The sequence below is a fragment of the Crocodylus siamensis genome, chromosome 3 (assembly GCF_052110815.1).
Source record: "Crocodylus siamensis isolate JL-2025a chromosome 3, ASM5211081v1, whole genome shotgun sequence".
Classification (NCBI taxonomy): Eukaryota; Metazoa; Chordata; order Crocodylia; family Crocodylidae; genus Crocodylus; species Crocodylus siamensis.
This window is the reverse complement of record NC_143397.1, coordinates 28,969,195-28,987,230: the sequence shown is the minus strand read 5'-3', so window position 1 is coordinate 28,987,230 and position 18,036 is coordinate 28,969,195. Positions and strand designations below refer to the sequence as shown.

The 18,036-nt window shown below is 44.9% G+C and overlaps 1 protein-coding gene across 2 annotated transcripts in view; it reads left to right on the top strand.

Moving 5' to 3' along the window:
- Positions 1 to 18,036, top strand: part of PAIP1 (poly(A) binding protein interacting protein 1) — a 44,722-nt gene that overhangs the window by 24,110 nt on the left and 2,576 nt on the right. For both annotated transcript variants that reach the window (XM_090038035.1, XM_090038037.1), the window contains exons 7-10: positions 5,771 to 5,877; positions 9,231 to 9,348; positions 9,510 to 9,564; positions 10,527 to 10,620. In XM_090038035.1, coding sequence (XP_089894161.1) covers positions 5,771 to 5,877; positions 9,231 to 9,348; positions 9,510 to 9,564; positions 10,527 to 10,620 — 374 coding nt within the window. The remainder of the gene's footprint in view (positions 1 to 5,770; positions 5,878 to 9,230; positions 9,349 to 9,509; positions 9,565 to 10,526; positions 10,621 to 18,036) is intronic.

Genomic DNA, 18,036 nt, shown 5'->3' with positions numbered 1-18,036 from the left:
AGGATGTTTGTTCAGGTGTTTAAAGTGTCTTTTTTCTCACCGTTCTGGAGAAATCTGAAAAGCTGGCAGAGTCCTCATTCAAGATCTGGCTAGGGTTGTTTGACTATTGTTGACCCACGTGGAGTCAGCATCTTGAGAGCCAGGATGCTGAGGAAGGCAGTTAGCACATGGATGGAGGAGCAAGTAGGAAGCAGCTCAAACTGGGATATGGGAAGTGGGTGGCAAGTTAGTGTGTTAAATAACAAAGAGCAATAAAATTAGAGCTTTAAGCATCTGGTATGTGTGTGACTCTGAGAATGCTAAAAGAAGGGGCTCAATCACAAACAGACAGGGGATTCAGGTTTGCCAAGCATGGTAGAAGACAGATGATACTTGGAAAAAAAGAATTTTAAATCTTGCCATGGAGTCGTAGTGTAATATAGCATGTGTAGAAACTTTCCACAGCAGTACTATACTAGCCACTGAGAGGGCTTGCCGTAGCATCAGTTTCAGCCTGGCTGTTTGGATTCTTATGTAATCCCCAGCCTGTCTGGTCATACAGTTCCTGATTGCTTGATATGTCTTTTGATTAGTCTGCATGATGTGTATGTAAAGGTCCTTGCTGTGGTATCTGTCACAATTCCTAGATTCTAGTGGCATTGCTCAAAAACTGTGGCCAAAGGCTTTACAGCAGGGGTGGCCAGTGTATGGTATGTGTACCATAACTGGTGCAGGCGACCTCTGTCTCTGTCTCTGTCCTGCAGCAGGTCAGGGAAGGGGCAGGCAGCACAGTGGCAGATAAAGCACAAAGGAGAAGGCAATAAGCAGGAAACAGGGCAGCGAAGGGGATGGGGATTAGAACAGCACGTGGAATGTGAGGGGCTAATTTGTGACACATTTGCCAAAAAGGTTGGTCCCCATTGCTTAACTGTATGGACTGGTAGTGGGAGCATTACCAGGGGGCCTTTGGCCTCAGGTACTTCTGCCAGACCCTGCTTGCTTTGCTCATGATTGAGTTGGGGCTCTAGAAGTGCCCTTGCTTCATAAAGTGCAAATGGTATAAACTATACTTGTATTTCTCCTGTACATTCTAAGAACATCTGAAGGGTTTAGTAAACAGAAAAATGGCTGGCACACTTTGCCTAATTTTGCTAATTTCTACATGAAATGGTCCACTTGCAATTAATTTAGCATGCCTGGCTTTTTTTTTCTGTCCTGAATTGCTGGGCATAGGCCTTCCAATTAACACCTTAAGGTTGATTGTAATTCCAAGTTCTTGAAGCAGTATGCTTGTCCTTGGCATCTACTTAAGCCATTCATCTTCTTTGCTTGTGCTGTAGCCTAAGCAGACTCTACCACACAGTACAGAATTTTGCTTGGCAAAAGGAATTTCTGCCACCAGGAGAAGCTTTGAGAATGGGACTCAAAAGTTCTGCTGACAGAGCATCTGCACTTAAGTTATCTGGTGGCAACAGAATCCTCCCTTCTACCAGCGGTTTCTTTACCTCTGCTGAACAGAGTAAGGCTCTTGCTGCCATCTGTTGGCTGATAGGCTTGCAGGAAAAGCTAATTGCTAGGTGTATAAGTTTTCTGCTTGCCAAGTAAACCCTTTATATGCATATTAGAATATACTGGAGAATTGTAAATGCATGAATGGGGAAGGGGTATATTTGGTAGCTGTATTGGTCTGAGACAAAAAGAAACGCAAAACTGTAGAACTATTTGTTCAGAAATTACACCTTTTCATAGATTTCATAGACGTTTGGGCTGGAAGGGACCCCGGAGGATCATTCACTACAACCCCCTGCCCCAGGGACAGGAAGTCAGAAGGCATCATAGGATCCCACCAAGATAAGCATCCAAATGTGTCTTGAAGGTGTTCAAAGTGGGCGCTTGAACCACCTCTGGCAGCAGTCTATTCCAAAACTTGGGGGCTCGGACAGTGAAGAAGTTCTTTGTTATGTCCAGCCTGAATCAGTCGCAGCAGAATTTGTGACTGTTCAGTCTTGTCATCCCTTCGGGCACTCTGGTGAACAGACGTTCCCCCAGACCCTGATGAGCACCCCTGATAAATTTATAGGTGGCCACCAGATCACCCCTGAGCCTGCACTTTTCCAGGCTGAAGAGCCCCATGGCTCTCAGCCTCTCATCATAAAGTCTGTTTTCCTGACCTCTGATCACGCGCGTGGCTCTCCTCTGCATCCTCTCAAGCCTCTCCACATCCTTTTTGAATTGTGGAGCCCAAAACTGGACGCAGTAGTCCAGCTGCGGCCTCACCAAGGCCAAGTACAATGGGAGAATGACGTCCTGGGATTTACTTGAGAAGCATCTATAGATGCAAGCCAGCATTTTGCTTGCTTTACTAGCTGGAGCATCGCACTGAAGGCTCATGTTCATCTTGTAGTCAACCATGACCCCCAAGTCCCTTTCGTCTGTAGTGCTATCCATCATTTTCCTCCCAAGGCAGAGAACCTTGCATTTTTCGGTGTTGAACACCATCAGGTTCTCGTCTGCCCATTTCCTGAGCCTGTCAAGATCCACCTGGATCACCCTCCTATCCTCAGGTGTGGATGCTTTACCCCAGAGTTTGGTGTCGTTGGCAAACTTGGCCAGCCCGCTTCTGATGCCAATGTCCACATCATTGAGGAAGATGTTAAATAGTATAGGCCCTAGGACAGAGCCTTGGGGAACCCCACTTGTCACAGTGCACCACGACAATTGGCTCCCATCGACCACCACCCTCTGGGTCCTACTGTGGAGCCAATTCCCCAGCTAGTGGATCGTGGTGAGGTCGAGGCCGCAGTTAGCCAGTTTAGCCAAGAGGTGATTGTGGGATACCAGATTGTATATCCTGACTTTAAAAAAGCCTTCAATGTCGATCTCTTCCCCCTTGTCCAGGTGATAAGTCACCTGGTCATAAAAGGAAATGAGATTGGTCAGGCAAGACCTACATGCAACAAACCCATGCTGGGTATCCCTCAGGATATTGCCTTCGGCTAGGCTGTTAAGGACGGTCTCTTTGATCTTTTCCAGGACCTTCCCCAGGATAGAGGTCAGGCTGCTGGGCCTGTAGTTAGCCAGATCTACATTCCTCCCTTTCTTGAAGATAGGCACGACATTGGCCCTCTTCCAATCATCGGGCGCTTCACCAGAACGCCAAGAGCTCTCAAAGATCCATGCCAGGGGCTGAGGTATGATGCTCGTCAGCTCCCTGAGTACCCTTGGGTGTAACCTGCCAGGGCCAGCTGACTTGAAGGTATCCAGCCTGTCAAGGTGTTCCTTCACGAGATCAGCCTTGATGGAAGGCAAGGAATCTGCCTCGCCTGGGCCTTCCTGACCCATGGGCAGGTCCGTCCTATGGGACTGGTGGAAAACTGACACAAAGTACCCATTTAGCAAGTTTGCTTTTTCCTGGGCAACAGTTGTCAGTTGCCCCACCTGGTTTAGCAGGGATCCATTGTTGCCCTTGCTTTTCCTCTGGCTCCCCACATAACTAAAAAAGGATTTTTTATTTTCCTTGATATTTGTAGTTAGCTGGAGTTCCATCACAGCCTTGGCTTTCCTGATTTGCTCTCTGTAGGTCTGGACCAGAGCAGAGTATTCCTCCTTGGTGGCGGTTCCAGTCCTCTATCCTTTGTATGTCTTCCTTTTAAGACGCAGGAGATCCGCCAATTCCCTGGAGAGCCAAGGGGGCTGCTGTGCCCTTTTGCTGCCTTTCCTCTGAGACGGGATGGACTTTGCTTGTGCATTCAGGATTGCTCCCTTGAGGAGCAACCACTCGTCCTAAACACCCCTCACCACTGGGTTGTGGCCTTTTAGGGCCTCTCTGACAAACCTCCTTAGGTTGTCAAAGTCAGCTTTCCTGAAGTCAAGGACTTCTGTATTACTGACTGACTTGCCAGCTTTGCAGCAGATGGTCAAGGTGATCAACTCATGGTCACTGTCACCCAGCTTCCCTTCAATCGTTAGGTTGCTGATTAGGTCATCCCTGGTTGCCAGTACAAAGTCAAGCAGCGCTTTACCTCTTTTCGACTCATAGACTTCCTGTATCAGATAGAGGTCATCTACACGAGGAAAAGCTTTGCAACCGCTTGGATTTGGCCGAGCGCTCCTCCCACAAGATGTCTGGGTAATTAAAATCTCCCGTGAGAACCATACACTGGGATCGTGCAGCCTCAGCCAATTCTCTGGTGAACTCTTCGTCAAAGTCTTGACTCTGGGTAGGGGGTCTGTAATAGACCCCCACCACAGTATCCCCTGTACTGTGTTCCCCGTGGATTTTAACCCAGAGGGTCTCAAGTTGTCCACCATGAGTGCCAGTGTTGGCTTGCAGGGATGTGTAGCTTTCCTCGACATAGAGAGCTATGCCCCTGTCCCTTTTGTCCACTCGATTCCTCCTTTACAGGGTATAGTCATCTTTTATTAGACCTGTTATGTCCAGCCTGAAATTGCAAAAAAAAAAAAAAATCTTTTTCTGCAGGCTGTCGGGCACACATGCCCTTCCTTGGGTTCAGGGAAAATTAAAGACTCAGATTCCTACAAACTCATCGGGGGAGATCATCAGCAAAAGGAAGAGCCCTGTTCTCCCCAGCACCACCTGGGGTGACAAGGAACAATGGTAATAATCTGATGGAGAATAGTTTTAGGTTAGACATCAGAAGGCAATATTTTACAGTTAGGGTGGCCAGAATCTGGAACCAGCTTCCTAGGGAAGCAGTCCTCACCCCTACCTTAGGCAAATTCAAAAAAAGGTTAGGTGATCGCCTGTCTGGGGTCTTGTGAACCCAGCATTCATTCCTGCCTGTGGCAGGGGGTCAGGCTAGATGATCTGTTCAGGTCCCTCATGACCCTAGCTACTATGAAACTATGAAAGATGGTAAAAAGACCCCATAGGTAGAAAATGAATTTCATTTTGCACAGAGGAAACGGAAGGTGGAAGTCTGTTCCTCTGGGTCCATGAGTAGTGAGGCGCTCTTTGATGTGCAGATAAGGCAGGATTCCTTCCCTGGTGGTGTCATATGGCAGAGAGGTGTAGAAATCTTTCTTATTGTTCAACATGATGTTTAAATCCAAAATCGGCTAAAATTTGGCATCTTCCATGTTTCAGGGATGTATTTGGTAGCCGTGTTGGTCTAACACTAAAAGAAATGAAAAACTCTAGGACTTCATTGCTGAACAGCAAGATAGATTTCTACACCTCCCTGCCTTTCTGCCATCTGACATCATCAGGGAAGTTATCTTGCCTTATCTGCACATCAAAGAGCAACTCACAAAGACACTCTCGTGGACCCAAAGGAACAGACTTCTACCTTCAGCTTCCTCTGTGCAAAATGAAGTTAATTTTTTACCTATGGGGACTTTTTACCATCTTTTATTTTCCTTGAGCCTGAGGAAGGGTGCATGTGCCCAAAAGCTAAACAGGAAAATAATTTTTTTTGTGATGTTTTAGTTTGGTCTAATAGAAGATATCATTCCTGAACCAAGAGTTCTAGAGTTTTGCATGAGGAGGAAAGGGTCTGTTGGTAACTTGGCAATGTAAATGCTGGATGATCCTTAGTGATGAGAACAAATCAGTCATTGATGACCTGCCTGCCAAAAATGTATCTGTTTTATGAAGCTCATGTTTCGAAACTGAAGAAATATGAAAGAAATAGGTTATTAGGTTTTCTTTTCAGAAAACAAAATAATGCATCAAAAATGTGTCATTGCTTTCCGTGACCTCTTAACAACTCTGCTTTTCCATAGTTTTTCATAGTTAACTAAATGTTTGTTAATAATGTGCATTATTCAGTTGACAGGGTCAGTTTTAGAAGATGCATGGAAAGAAAAAGGAAAGACTGATATGGATGAAATGATTCAAAGGATTGAAAATGTTGTCTTGGATGCACATTGCAGCAGGTGGGAAGGACATTAGCTGTTCGTTATGTTGTGTTGCTGTTATTCATGTGCAAGTTGTGGGGGGGCTTTTTCCCTCTCTTTTTTTGGGATTGTGAAACCAAGTACAGTAAAAATTTAAATATAATCAATGTGCAGAAATCAGTTTGACAAATCTTAACAAGTCTTTGTTCTTACAAGCTAAAATTTAATATTTGTATGGTATTTCCATGTTACAAAATTTGTTTCTGAATAAATAGGGGTTTTTATGTTTGTTCAGTGACATATTTTTAAGCAACCAATACAAGCTTAATCATAAGTGTTAATATCCTTTTTTATAACTGTTCTCTAGTAAATGGTATAATTTTTGCATTTGTTGAAGCAACTTAGTATTTCTTGGGTTTTGTTTAAAATCCACTTTGTTAAAATGTATATACTACATGTATTTGGTGGATTAAAACAGAATAGGAAATAAATGTTGCATATAGTTCATATGCTGTTGACCTTTGTCCTCATATTCCAAATTTGAAACTGTAATGCTTCTAAATTGAACTGCTTTGTATTAAGATAAAACAATGCATAGGTAGAAGTAATTTTATAGTGTCAGAGAAGGATATTCTCTACCACTTTATAAATTAAATGTTTTATTCCAGCTAGAGCAGGATATTGTAGATAACATACTGAAAAAGGGCAATGTGTGGGTGACTTGCTTTCTCTAGCACATTGGGGGCCAATCTTTTCATCAGTCGTGATGCGCATTAGCCTCCCACTTTCTCTGACTACAACTCTGATCCCCTTCTGCTGCCTGATATGCTGCTCTTCTTTCTGCTTCCTACCCTGTGCTCTTTTCCTGATCTGCTGCTTCAGAACTGAGTTATTTTCTATTTTACATAAACTGTTAATGTACTGAACTATTTGGGGGAGGGGAGCGGATGCCTTTGGTACTGTATTGATTATAATTGAGAAGTGGTAGAAAAGCCATTTCTATGCATCCAGCCTGGTGAAGAAAAATGTATCTGAGAGTACACCACAGCATAGAACAAGTCTTTGTATCTTCAGGATTTCATGGGCCACTTAGATGTGAAAAGCATTTCCTATTGTATAAGGACTGCTAGGAAAAATATCAAGTTAAGTGACCACCTGAACATGGGTAGAATTTTTATTCCACCCACCAAAAGACTATGGCTCTTGGGTGTCTGTAAATCCAAAGAAGTACCTACTATGTATTTTGTTTATTATCAGCATTTGCTTTAAATAATTTATGAGAGATTACTTTTTATTGTTTTATCATGCTCTGGGTTCATGGATATTTTTTTCAAAGTAACAAGCTGAGAGAGAGTACTTTTTTTTTTCTATTGCTGTCAGACATTTCATGGACCTAAATTTAACTACCATATTTTCCTGCCAAGGAATGACTAAGGGAAGTCCCTGTTGCTAGAATTTCAGAATGATGGTTTGATTAACCAAAATTTGAGGAAGACCTGTCAAACTTTGACAACAGTAGATAGCTGTAAAGAATGTTAATGCTGAAATAGTACAGGCATTAACCATACATACAGTTTATTAAATTTAGCATTTCATTTTTTCATATTTTCCTATTTCTGAGTGGGTGCTAAGCCTAAATTAGAGAAGCAACTTTGTCATTTGTTGTTGTACATAAAATTATATAAAATGCATATAACCTGTAAAACATATAGTTTTGAACTACCATATCTACTCCATCCTAAGACTACCCTGAATTTAAAATCCCCAATCATTAAATTCTGTTCATGAAAAAATTATAAATTGATTATAACTTTCAGTGTATATATAATTTAATTATTGGGGGATTGTCTTTTTTTTAATTCGCACCCTACCACCGCTGCAGGGGGACAGGCGGTTGTGGGGCAGGTGGTGTGGGGAGATCAAACAGTTTGCCCCTTGCTTGAGCAGAGGATGTGGGTGTCGGGTGCGCAGGGAGGGAGGGAAGGAGAGAGTTGTCAGGGTAAGGAAGTCGGGGGGGGGAGGGAGGAGAGAGAGTTGACAGAGTGCAGAGGTGGGGGCTCCAACATGACATAATGTCATTAATTTCATTTTTCTTAAAATATCCTATTGAAATCTCCCAGATTGCTTTTAATAGAAACCAGGAGATAGATGCTGACGCTGGTAGATGCTCAGCCAATCCGGGAGAGTTGGCAGCCCTACATCTCCCCCCGCTTTTCCCTTCTACCCCTCCATACATGATTCTAAGGCATGGGACTTTTTTCCTTGTGTTAAATTGGGGGGGGGGTGAGGGTCTTATCTTAAAATCAAGTACATGTCATACTATATTCTAAGAACACATAGGTCTCTAAGAAAAACGTACCTTGTTTTTTGGTTTGATTTGGTTTTTTTGTTGGTTTCAGTTTTTGGAGTGTTTTTTTCCATATATGTTTTTTTCCCCATAAGTATGTATGTGTGTCATTTTCCCAGTCATGTCTGACTGACAGAGTAAGTCCTCCTAAAAAGATGGAGTGTCTAGGAAATATGGCATCAGGGGCTTGCTTGTGTGGCAGACTGTCTCCTGCAATGCCAAATTTATTCTATGTTCCTAGGTGTACTTACTGTAGGTCACACAAGCTTAGGCCCCAGAAAGTTGCAAAGGTAGTAGCAAGAGTGTTGACCATATGCTGTAAGTAGTTATTTATATACAAGATCCTGTAAAAAAAAAAAAAAAAAAAAAAAAAAAAAGTGGCATTTCTATCACAGGCCTCATCAAGTAGTTAACTTGCTGCTTCAGGCACATGTTACAGCACTCAGCCAATACCTATGGCTGTGAAAGGGTTAACACAGGACTGCCATCTTGGTAGCTGCATGGTATACAATGTCTCTAGGCTTGCTGCTTTTCCAGTGAAGAAAACAGCTTCCCCAGTTCATGCACCTTAGTTTTGGGGGGCTGATTTTTGGGCGAATGGTATGGGTAGTATATGAGAAGATACAGTATTTATCTTATGTTGTGTATTCAGGCCTGGATTTTAATAAAGCTTAATTTCGGGGAGACTGGGATTTACCATTACAATGTCATTCTCTTACATATTTGTGTAACTAATTGAAGTGATTGATTGCATAATGTTGCCGTATTAAACAAGCTTAAGTATTTGTTCCTTCAGACCAAATCATTCTATCACAAATGCAGTTGCACAGATACTCAGGGACTTAAAATAGAGTTGTTAGCTACTGAAGTGCTGTTGTCTTACTGTTTCTCTTGCTATTAGCTACAAATCTCTGTTACATTATTTTAATGTACTTTAACTTACATAGTCAGCATGCACAACATTACAGAGGCTTTGAGTTTACATTTTTATAGGAAGTATTTCCTGTAGAGTATTAAGCAGTCTTAGTGCTTTTATCTGTTGCAGAGATGTAAAGCAGATGCTTCTGAAACTTGTAGAACTGCGGTCAAGTAACTGGGGTAGAGTTCATGTAACCTCGACGTATAGGGAAGCAACGCCGGAAAATGACCCCAACTATTTCATGGTATGAATACATTCAGAAACATCAGTTGTTCAAGTTAATATATGTTAATAAAGCAACAGGTATTCTTAACAGTAATAAATATTCTGGAAGTAGTGAAGTCTATTAATATAATTTTCAGGTTTTTATAAACGTGGATAATTTGTGTCAATTTTTTATTTTAGAATGAGCCAACATTTTATACCTCTGAGGGTGTTCCTTTCACTGCTGCAGACCCAGGTAGGCCTCCAGCTTTCATTTTCATGAAACTAGAGCATAAAGATTTAAAATAAGGTCATATAAATGGCAAATAATATTGATGCCCTGTTATCAGAAGTGTATGAATCTTGCTTCTAATTGGAAAATTTAACACAAGAAAACCTAAATTGATAGAAAGAGGCCACCGTGGCTTGGGCAGACATGCCTCTCAGAAAGAGAGATGAACCAACCAGTCAGACAAAACTCTTGTTGTTTTCCATGGACCCCTGCAATGGGTAGCTGTAGCTTCAAGTCTTGGTTTGTTTCATTTCATTGGCAAAACTCTTTTTTTTTTCCCAATTGACTCTCTCAAAAAGTAGCACAGAAAGAGGATTGTTTAGGTAAGTTGGTACAGAGTTGTGGTTTAACCATATGGAGATAAATATACTTACTATTTTTGTAATCCTCAAGAGACTTAGACGGTTCTATCCTGCCCTAGACTTAAAGAATGCAAATATCTTCAAGCACTTTCCCTGTGGAATGGAGAACCCAGCCTTAGCTTCCCATGGTCAGCCTAGAGGAGTTTGGTATATCCATCCCCAGTGCCTATTGCTATTCATCCAAACAGTCCAAAATCCTCTAATGTAGTTTGTAAATGTTTGTATTTATTTTGCACTTAGTAGGAAAAGGTCTTTTATTTCATTTAGTTATAGCACAGCATTTTGTACCCTCTTCAGGGAGCTTGTGATTATTGTCATACTTGTCCAGAGAAATGAATTTCCTGCTTGACTTGGTAAGTGAGTGCAAAGTCATGTAAAAACAGAAATGGAAATTATGCAGTATAGACAGTTTTGTTTGCAAAGCCTGATAAAAAGACTGTCCTTGGACCATGTAGTTGGATTTTAGTTTAAAAGACTGTTTTGCTCTGTTCTAAGGTACATTCTCATGTTAAGACCTCTGAGAAATGCTCATGTACTAAACAAAGGGGTTTTTTCTGTTTGTAGACTATCAAGAGAAATATCAAGAGTTGCTTGAAAGAGAAGATTTGTTTCCAGATTATGAAGAAAATGGAACAGACTTATCAGGAGCTGGAGATCCGTATGTTCTGCTTTAGATTTGATTTAATTTGATTGAGAGTGTCCATAATTTTCAATTAAAATTTTAAGTTGGGTATAGACATTATACTAACAGGTATAAGTGATCAGAAACTGATCTAAACCTGTAACAGAACAGAAGTTCAGTGCACATAGACTGGTTTAAAAATGGTGGACTCCAGTCTAAGATAGACCTGGATCAATGCAGTATCAGGTTTAATTGGTGTGTTAGACTGGTCTATCAAACTTCAGCACCAGATTCCTCTCCAGACTCAACTTAGGGTGCTACCTCAGGCATCCCAGGCTCCTTTGCAGGCCCCCCAACCCTATGTTGCAAGGCAGGTGGACTAGTCTCCCCTATACTCATTTGCTCCAACCAAGTACTAGGCCAGCCCAACCCCTGTGCTGTCCGGGAACTGAGGGAGCAAAGCCTCTGCTCCCAAACACCACATCGTGCCTGCACCTGTCAGCGGAACTGGGCAGCAGGGGGAAGGGTAAGGGAAGGGGATGAAGACCCTGCTCCCAACACCTGCCCCCCTCAATGCTCAGATCTGCACAGCTGGGAGGCCCTGTGCAGTGGAGGCTCCCCACACAGCAGCGAGGTAGCAGCTAGAAGGAAGACAGGGCTATGGAGAGGAGCCCCGCTGGCCAGTTGACCCAGGTAACAGAGGGAAAAGCTCTGCTCTGCAGGCCCCCCAGCTGTGCAGACCTGAGCTCTAAGAGGGCTGGGGCAGGGGGCTCCAGCAGAGGGCCCAGGCAGCAGCTGGTGGGGGCGGGCAGAGCTGTAGAGAAGGACCCCACTGGCTAGCCAAGCCAGGAAGCCTCCCTGTTTGCTCCCCCTGCCTACTCTGGGCTGTGTGCTGGCTGAGCCAGGAGCAGCAACTGGGCAGAAGTGCTGCGGCCTGACCGCCAAAGCCTCCATTCCTGCACCCCCTCTCCCTGTTCCTCTGAGGGACCCAGTCCTTCAGTCTGCAGAGCACCTACCCCCTGTGACACCACCAGCAGGGATCCCACTCTAGAAGCCTAGGGCTGGACATAGGAGAGGGCCCATGGTGACAGCAGGGGTTGGGGATGTGTTCCTGACATCCAGTAAGGGATGACCCCACTCAGCTGCGCTTGGTTGCCCTTTGGCAATTTCCAGCATACTGGGAGGCATGCAGGAGTGTCCTCTGCCTTTTGGCCTCAGACAGTGCAGGCATCTGCCTGCTCCTGCCCCCACACCCAGTGAAGGGTGAACATGTGTTCTGTTCATTCCTGATCCAGTCTACACAGCTTTGGTCAATTCTGCCTTGGGCTTTTTTAATGTACTTGGACTTAAATAAGGGGTGGGCAAAGTTCAGCCTGCAGGCCAGATCCAGCCACCAGTGGACTCCATTTCCCAGCAGCTCATGCCTGCATGGCTGGGCAGTCTCCATGGAGACCCCAGCCACAGCTGTGATGTGATAGTACAAGGCTAGGATTGCCATGGAGACCAGCCCCAGCTGCGCTAGCAGGGTGTGCAGCAGGCCAGGGATGTGCTCTGCAGTTGCTGGGATCTTGCAGTGGGGGCAGCTTGGTCTGGGACCAGGGAAGAGGCACGATCTGCAGCCTGCAGGCTTGGGGCAGGGATGCCCTGGCAGCAGATCACAAGTTTTCCTTGGCTCTGAACCACGCTGTCACCACTGCAAGGAGCCAGGGCAGAGCCACTGTGCTGCCTGTGTGTCCCTGCCTGGAGCATGCAGACTGAAGATTGCAGCTCTACCCTGGCCCTGACCAACCTGCCCCCACTGCAAGATCCTAGCAGCTCTGGAGCAGCCCCCTGCCATGCCACACACCCTGCCAGCACAGCTGGGGCTGGTCTCCATGGCAGCCCCAGCCTTGCACTGTCACAGCACAACTGTGGCTGGGGTCTTCATGGAGACCGGCCCCAGCCATGCAAGCAGGGGCTCCTGGAAGATAGAATCCAGCTGCTGCCTGGATCTGTCACTTTGTCCACCCCTGCCTTAGAGCCAAGTCCCAGCACAACATGTAAAGCAACTTATTGAGGGTTATAGTATTAGACTTAGTGGGCCAGACTTTGCTTGGTTGATATTTGGAGTGGTTACTAGATTTGGCCTTTTAGAAGATGACCCTCCAGAAGTTGCCCAGGCTGCACCACAGGGAGGTATTTATCATGCGCCATCATTCTCAATAATGGGAAGCGCTTACATAGAAGAAACACCAGAGAACACCATCACTGCATTATACTGTCTGACAAGCAACCACCTAAAGACCTAACCCATTCATTTACTATAGAGGAATTGACAGTTGGCATAAGCCTACTAAAACACGGGAAGTCAGCGGGAGTAGGCAACATACTCGCTGAGATGATGCAATACCTAGAACCCCTTGCAAGGCAATGGCTCCTTGATCTATTAGACACATGCCTGATGAGTAAACAAATACCATCTGTATGAAGGAAGGCAAGAGTCATACCTCTGCCCAAATCAGGAAAAGACCTTACATCACCAAAAAGTTACTAGACCAATCTCCCTCCTCAGCATTGCCTACAAACTATACGAATGTCTAATCCTGCACTGAATTTCACCCTTGATAAATTCCTGACTTACACAAGACCCGAACGGGTTTTAGACCAGGTTGATCCCATGCAGGCCAGCTATTTAAACCTCACACAGCATATTAAAGATGGTTTCCAGCAGAAGTTAATCACTAGTGCAGCATTTGTTGATGTATCTGCTGCATACGATACTGTCCAGCACCGCAGCATGATCCACAAACTGTTCCTTATGACTGATGACTTAGATCTAAGTCAGACCATCTGTAGCGTCTTGGAGAATAGGCTCTTCTGTGTGGAACTAAATGGTCAGAAAAGTAGATGGCACTCCCAAAAGAACGGCTTACCACAAAGCAGTGTGCTCACTCCACTTTTATTCAGCATCTATGTTAATGATCAAATGTGGAAAGATCCTGTCAAATGTCAGCACTTCATCTATGCTGACAATCTCTGCATTACCACGCAGCAGAAGAACTTTAGGGACGCAAAGAAGATCCTGGAGAGGGCACTGAACGAGATGTCAGATTATTACCTAAATAATTATCTCAAACTCAGCCCTAGCAAAACCTGAATCTGTTTTTTCCATCTGAGAAAATGGGATGCAGGACAACACCTGAATGTCACCTGGGGTGACCAGTCATATATCAGAAACACCGCATCTATTTAGAGGCAACACTGGACCATACACTTAGTTGCAAAAAGCATATATTAAATACCAAAGCAAAGGTCAACACACAAAAAAAAAAAACACATTCTGTGTAAGGTCACAAATTCCAAGTGGATAGCACAGTCATTCACCTTATGCACTGCTGCCTTAACACTGTTTCTCCATGGCTAAAAATGCCTGCCCCACCTGGGAATGCTCAAGTCACAGTAAACATTGACACTGCCCTAACTGATGCATGGAGTCCCCCATAGTTTAGTAGTATAATCCTTGTTTGTCTCAGTGGCCTAAATGGGGGATGAAAGGTCTGGGCAGCTTCCCCCACGCCCGCAAAAAAAACAAACCCCCAAACAAAAACAAAAAAACTTCCTGCCTAGGCATATGCATTGACGGTCTGGGTGACCTCTCATGCATATACCGTGATCTGGAAGGATCAACAGTTGCCATGAAATGATACATGCAGAACTATAACAGGCTGCCTAAAACCTACCCCTGTTCTAGCCTATATGCATTATGGCATAGCACCCCCTTACATCAGGAGGGAAATAGCAGGCATCATTAACTGGCAGGTACAAGAGTCAGACGGCTACCTGCTATATGGAAATCACTCGGCACACTGTCACGCCTCATTGAGAAATAGCTTTTTTGTCATCTACTATACCATTGACCACATCACTGGAATCAGCCAGAACTACCGTCTGGGAAGAAGAATGGGAATAACTAGGCAATAAATCTATTGAATGGATCCAGTGAGGAATTATCCCCAGCAAGGAGTTAGCATCAGGCTCCAGCTACAAATGGCATAAGTAGCAGAGCCTGAATAGACTGAGAATGGCTCTCGGAAAATGCAACTTTCTTATGAAATCATGGGACCTCTATGCAATCAACTAATGTGTTTGTCAGGAGTAGCAAGCCATGGATCACCTTCTGAGATGCCCTGTAGCAACACTGCACCCCATAAGATCTGGCAACACCAACATCAGAAGCAGTGGCTTGTGCAGAATATTGGGAGCAGACTGTATAGAAAGGTTGGACTGGAGACACGATGATGAAGACTGAAAAAATTGTATTCAAATCATAGATTCATTGAATCAATGAGTCGGAAGGGACCTAGACAGATTATCTAGTCCGACCCCCTGCCATGGGCAGGAAGGAGCACTGGGGGTGGCAGTGGTCATAAGACCCCAGCCAGGTGTCTATCCAGTCTCCTCTTGAAGATTTCCAGGGAAGGTGAGAGCACCACGTCTCTGGGAAGCCTATTCCAGGCTTTGGCCACCTTTACAGTGAAATAGTTCTTCCTAGTATCTAACCTAAACCTATCCTCCCTCAGCTTGTGGCCATTGTTCCTGGTGACTCCAAGGGGGGCCCTGGTGAACAGACTTTCCCTGAGTCCCTGCTGGTGGCCCCTGATAAGGTTGTAGGCAGCCACAGGATCTCCCCTCAGTCTCCTCTTGCGGAGACTGAAGAGATTCAGGTCCCTCTGCCTCTCCTCATAGGGCTGGCCACAGAGGCCCTCAACCATACATGCGATACCTCCTCTGGACCCTCTCCAGCTTCTCCAGGGCTCCGTGCTCCTACCCGTGTCCCTCTGAGTCTTAAGGTCTCATGTTAGACACTCAGAAAATGATACATGCACAATTTGTAGTCACCTATCAGGATAAAAATGTTGCGCTGCATGCCTGCAGCTCCTGCCCTCGCATGGGGAAACCCCACACTGGACTCTGCAGGGGACAGGGCTCCTTCCACTCCAGACAGAGTCTAAGACCTGCACAGCAGCAGGTGGGGAAGGCAGTGGGCTTCAGCATGGGGCTTTCTCAGCTGCAAGTGTAGGAGCTGCAAGCATGCCACGGTAGAGGTGGCAGCAGGAGCCAGCTGGCAACTGTAGGGACTGGGCTGTCTCCTACTACTTTCTGTGATCCCAGCTTTGTAGCTAGGAACCAAGCTCTGCAGGTACCTCCTGGCAGCATACTATTTCTGGCTGCAGTGTCAGAACTGCAGAACACAGCAGGAGCCAGCTCAGCCCCACGGTTCCCAGCTGGCTCTTACTGCTGCCAACCCTGACCTCCAGGGTTCCATGCTCCCATCCGTGTCCCTCTTGAAGTGCAGCGCCCAGAACTGGACACAGTACTCCAGCTGCGTCCTGACCAGCGCTGCATAGAGGGGGAGCAAGACCTCTCTGGACCTGTTAGTGGTGCCCCTGTTGATGTATAACAGGGTGCAATTGGCTCTGCCTATTGCTTCATCGCATTGGTGACTCATTCATCCTGGAGTCAATCATGACTCCAAGATCCCTCTCTGCCTCTGTGCTGCTGAGAGAGGTATAGCAAAGAATAGCTATTCTCTGGTTCACTGCCAAGTTACAAAGAGAGTTCAAGTAGGACTCCATAGGGCTTCTTCCAAGGTCAGGGAATATGGATGTCATAGGAAGTACAATTAAAAAATTATAGTTGATACCAGCCTTAGTGGGCTTGCAAGTCTTATGGAGGACAGATTTGGAATTCAGAATCATCTTGATTAAATCTGAAATCCAAAGAGGAACCTCAGTAAACACAATTGCAAAGGACTGTGTTTAGGAAAGAGAATTTGGATGCAGTAATACAAAATGGGGAATAGTTGGCTTGGCAACAGTACTGAAGAAAAAGACATTGGGATTATAGTAGACAACAAACTGAATGAGTTAATAATGTGATGCTGTCAGAAAAAGTCAAAGGTCATTCTTGGGTATTAACAGGGGTGTCATATATAATAAATCCCCTCTGCTGATGAGGCCTAAGCTGGAGGACTATATCCAGTTTGGGGCACAACAGTTTAAGGAAATATATAGCCAAACTGGAGAGAATATAAAGGGTAGCCACAAGAATAAGAGGTTTAGAAAAATATCAACTATGAAGAAAAATGGAAACAATTCAATTTATGTAGTGCAGAGAAGCCAAGATTAAGAAACAGACCATACTGATAATCTTCAGACATGTAAATGGTTGTTAAAAAGAGGACAGTGTGTAATTGTTTATGTTCATTGAGGGTAGGGCAAGAAGTAATCTGATTTAATCTGGAGCAACAAAAAATAGGCTGGGTATTAAAAAAATCAAACAAACTTGAATTAAAAGGACAGTGCAGCAGTAGAGTGGGCTACTAGGCCTGTTGTGGAATTTGTACTGGAGGTTTTTAAGAACAAGTTAGACAAGCACCTAGTGAGTGGTGTAGGTTTAGCTGACCTGCTTCAGGGCAGTCTGAGAGAGAATACAGCAGGAGCCAGCTCAGCCCCACGGTTCCCAGCTGGCTCTTACTGCTGCCGACCCTGACCTCCAGGGCTCCATGCTCCCACCCGCTGCCACTCCCCCACCCTGCCTGCTACCACTGCCTTTCCCCGTTGCTTCCCACCTGCAGCTCTGGCACCACGTAGTTCTGGCTGCAGGGCCAGGACTACACGATGCAGCCAGAGCACCGCATGGTTGCCAGCTGGGAACTGCATAGTACTGACTGGGCCCAGGTGGCTCTTGCTGCACCGGCGATCCTCCTTGCCCTCCACCCATTCTTACCTGAATTTCTCTCTCCGGTGGAGTGAAATGCCCCAGGCTAGAAGCTTCTGCTAAGGCAGAAACTTCCGGCTAGGGGTGGGGCAGGGCTGGTGGGTCTTGCTACTGCTGCTGCCAGCTTCCCGTGGGTCCTGCTGCCACTGGCTCCTGTCATCTTCGACAGGCAGTCGGGGCAGATAAGTAATAATTTTAAAAAAAATTCTAGGAGCCCCGCAGGCTGGATAGAATGGTCTGGTGGGCCGGATTGAGCCCGTGGGCTGTATTTTGCCCACCCCTGTTGTAAACTAAAACTCTGGATTTTTCTCCCATTACGTGGATTAGTTTATGTAATCCCTATGTTCCTAAATGGGTTAATGGCTTTGTTTTTGTCTCCTACCCACCTTGCCTCTCAGCAGTGGTTTCTCATTTTGCTTTCCTCCTTCTCTACCCTTTGCATTCTAATTACTGCTTTCTATTTATAATCATGCTTCTTGCAGTCTGATGAAGTAAATCTGCTATTTACGAAAGCTTATGATTTATTTAGTCTATAACATGCAAATCTACCCTGTCTTCTGCTTTTGTTAGTTTTGCCATCTGCAGGTAGATCAGTAAATAGTTGTTCCTGATTTTTTGCAAGAACCTTGTATGAAAATTTTTATTTCAGGAAATTAAGTATTTTAAAAATGTTCCTCATCCATACAATATTTT